This window comes from Austrofundulus limnaeus, unplaced genomic scaffold (assembly GCF_001266775.1).
Source record: "Austrofundulus limnaeus strain Quisiro unplaced genomic scaffold, Austrofundulus_limnaeus-1.0 Scaffold1471, whole genome shotgun sequence".
In the NCBI taxonomy this organism is placed as follows: domain Eukaryota; kingdom Metazoa; phylum Chordata; class Actinopteri; order Cyprinodontiformes; family Rivulidae; genus Austrofundulus; species Austrofundulus limnaeus.
Window position 1 is genome coordinate 8,171 of NW_013953873.1, and position 3,785 is coordinate 11,955.

Genomic DNA, 3,785 nt, shown 5'->3' on the forward strand with positions numbered 1-3,785 from the left:
AATGTAAATACAATAAAAATTAAACCAAGATTTAGAATAATTATCATTTTGATTCATACATTGGTAATGGTAATTGGTAATGTCTGACTGGGCCTCGTGCCATTTTATGTTTAACAAATTTGGCCCCGAGGTCAAAAAGGTTAAGAACCCCTGTACTAGAGGACTCAGGAAAAGAAGACTATCTGGACGGGGGTGTTAATAATGGTGTTCCTGGGAAACAAGAAAAATGGCTGAATAACAATCTTCTAATCTTATGCATCAGTACTCGTAATAAATCCTACCTTTCTCTGCCAGGGAAACCCTGTAGTTTTCCAGGAAAATGACTTTGAGTTTGTTTCCCACCACAGGGTCATTATTCACCACATCAGCCACTGAAGTAATGAGCTTGATGATGAGTTTAGCCATGTGATACCCTGGAGCAGCCTGTAGAGGGCAACAGTGTACAGTCATCAGTCAAACTCTGAAATGTTTCTGCAGATTTGGTCTGTTTCTCAGATTAAAAGGTCATTTACCTTTCCACCAATGATCACTGTGCGAGGTACAAAAGGTGCAGTCGGGTTCTTCCTGATCCCTTGAACAAAATAAAGACACTAATCAGTACAAACCTTGGATTTTTTATATTTAGAATACTCTGGGGTGTAAGAGACCACTGTTCTACTTGACAAGACTGTTGGAATAGGAATAACAGGTCATTAGTTCAGCTAATATCAGCTCCAATTCTGCTCGTTTTACCTGTTTTAGCTTCTTTATCATCTATCAGTAAAATCATTTAGCACTCACAGCTCACGCTCTCTTTTCTGAACAAAGGTTTTCTAGTTTTTTTTATTTCATCTCATGAGTAAATACGAATGTAATTTTAATGGCTTGGTTGGAATGTGCACTGTGTTATGATGATAAATTGTTTATTGAAAATTTCTGATGAGATTTCATATATTTGTCTAATTTTCAAATTTAAAAAACAAGGACGATTCATCTGACAAAGTGAACTCTACATCTTTTAAATTGTTGAAAAAAAATACAAGGATTTTCAAAGTTATGTTATGCATTTTGTTTTACTTGTATAATAATYGTTATGTCTTAAGTCTTAACTCAAAGACTGTTAAAGAATGCAGCAATTTCATTTTAAGTCAGTGTCTGATATGAGACTAGAGCTTCCCACTGGAAAAAAAMCTGAGTCTAAACCAGTGGTGAACAAAGATCTACGTTTGAAGTCGGCAGTTTGCCAAGATCTACTCGTCCAGTCTCAGTATCGTAACATAATTTTTCATCTCTCTTCACCTCACTTCTTTAAAGTAAATAAAACAGAACGTAATGTGTTGCTAGTTGTATTTAATTTACACTTTGTCTAAAACACGGTCATTTCTAAATGCTTCAACACAGAGACTTCACTCTGGGCTCAAATTAAAGATAAACCCCCCCACAAAACACATTCTACATCCATATTTACTTACAGCAATAAACAATCCTTATTTTTTTCAAAGCATTAACATTCCACACAGCTTATAAAACCACCAGCAGCGAAAAAAATATTTGTTTTTCACTTACCTTTGATGCGTTTTTGTCCTCAAATATGACGAAATTAGCAATTCAAAACGGCCGACCAGAAGTGTTTTTATCCGAACATTTTGTACTTCTCCTTACCACAAAAATCACTCTAAGTCTTGAAGTACTCAAAATACTTAATAACAAAGGCATTTTAATTTTATCAGCATGTTTATTCAGCTAACTGGCCAAAAAAATGATGGAAAACAACGTTTTCCTGTGAGCGTTGCTTTGTTTGTCCACTGGGTGGAGCTATCTGCCAACGAATGACGACCATCTCCGTCTTTGGTCTGTGATTGGTTCCCAAAGTTCCCACCCCTTCAAACTACCAAATGAAAGGTAAGGTGACTGGCTTTACAGCTGTGGCATCAGAACAAAGCTTGGAGCTGATTGGCCAATTCTATTGTCAAYCTAGACGGAAACCAGAAGTTGGTCACTTTTCACAGATTATTGGCTCTGGAGGGCCGATAGATGATTCCAGTTAGTCAAATGAGGAGTCAATCAAAAGAGGAGGGCCTAGACGGCCATTTCGATGCATTGAACACAGAGGTAGGTGGCTGAGAAACGGAGAATGACAAAACGAAACTTAAAACAGTACACAGGCGTTCCTGTGCTTGTTGCATTCTACAAGCTCCATGTTCGATTGCTCCGTGAGCTACTGCTAACCAGTTAAAGATCGATAGGTCAATCGTGATCGACTGGTTGGCCTGGCCTGGTCTAAAACCCAAACTGATGATAAATAATATATATATATTTTAAACTGGTTTGCCTGCCTGTTGTCATTTCTAACATGTACTTCAGCAGATTACATCATAATCATGGGGGAAGTTGCCCAGGTGAGCACACAAAAAAAAAAAAATCTGAGTTCAATGTTGATGAAAGGGAACGACAAAATAATGTGTGCAGCCAAGAATACAGTTTTAAAAGCTGTCTGTTTAAAAACAGGCCATGAATTAAAAAATAAAACCTGACTGTTATCCGACTCACCAGTCACAAACAGTCAGAAATCAGTGGGGCAGAAATATAAAAACTGGCCATTTTCTTACACTTTAGAGTGACCAACTAGTGACAACAGTCACCGTCCAGTGAGATTGAAAATCCCCACAGCGGCTTCAGATGGCAGCATTCCTCATGTCTGTTTGAACATGAGGTGTGGACATGCTTCACATCATAACAGGTCAGATCCAGTTAGAGAGTCTGACACATTTTTACCTATAAACCCATTTTCACACGCAGTGATCAAACACCTACGGTTGTACATGGAGATAATGTTCAGGCAGTTGAGGAGCTGGCGCTTGTACTCGTGGATTCTCTTAACGTGGACGTCAAACATGGAGGAGATGTTGATTTTCACCCTGTACTCCTTCTCCAGGTACTGGGCAAACTTCACCTTGTTGTCCTGTGAAGACATTTGATAAATATGACTTGGCAGCAAATGACTGAGTGGTGCAAAAGTGCTGAGTAAGGCTGAGTCATGTCTGGACCTGTGTTCAGCTTACAGCTGGAAAATGTCATGTTTCATCACTGAACTGTCACTGACAGGATGTGCAGACATGCAGTTTTGATTTAACCCTGCTCTCACGTCAGCGTACATGAGAGGTTTTATTATCATTCCTAGGTTCTGAACTGTGGAGAATGGTGAGGAACTGTTTTTGTTCTATGATTTTTTAATAAATGGATAGAAAAATAAGATTTAGACTAAGATCATCTGATGTTGAGAAATGATGGGGTTGCAGCTTTTTTGGTTAAACTTTAGAAATAATGTGCAATCTGAGGTGATGTTTTTAGCTCAGTATCTGTAAAACTAAGAAAGTTGGAGCCATTTTGTGTTGACTGATACTGATTACCTGTGATGGCCATCTTGAATAGAGATGGTATCAGAAGGTAARGTTTAGAGATTAATGTACACTCACMGGCCACTTTAGAAGGTACACATTGTTAGTACCAGGTTGGACCCACTTTTGCTTTCAGAACTGCTTTAATCCTTCTTGGCATAGATTCAACAAGGTACTGGAAATATTCCTCAGAGAGTCTGGTCGTGCGWTATCCTGCTGGAAGTAGCCATCAGAAAATGGTACAYTGTAGTCATAAAGGGATGGGCATGGTCAGAAGATGGTACACTGGTCATAAAGGGATGGATATGGTCAGAAGATGGTACACTGTGGTCGTACAGGCACGGGCATGGTCAGAAGATGGTACACTGTGGTCATAAAGGGATGGGCGTGGTCAGAATATGGTACACT

At 38.9% G+C, this 3,785-nt stretch overlaps 1 protein-coding gene across 1 annotated transcript in view; it reads right to left on the reverse strand.

Moving 5' to 3' along the window:
• LOC106535492 (glycogen phosphorylase, liver form) overlaps positions 1-3,785 on the reverse strand; it is a gene marked incomplete in the record, with an annotated part of 52,280 nt that overhangs the window by 8,101 nt on the left and 40,394 nt on the right. Inside the window, 3 exon segments of the mRNA XM_014032503.1 lie at positions 282-423; positions 513-571; positions 2,794-2,941. Coding sequence (XP_013887957.1) covers positions 282-423; positions 513-571; positions 2,794-2,941 — 349 coding nt within the window.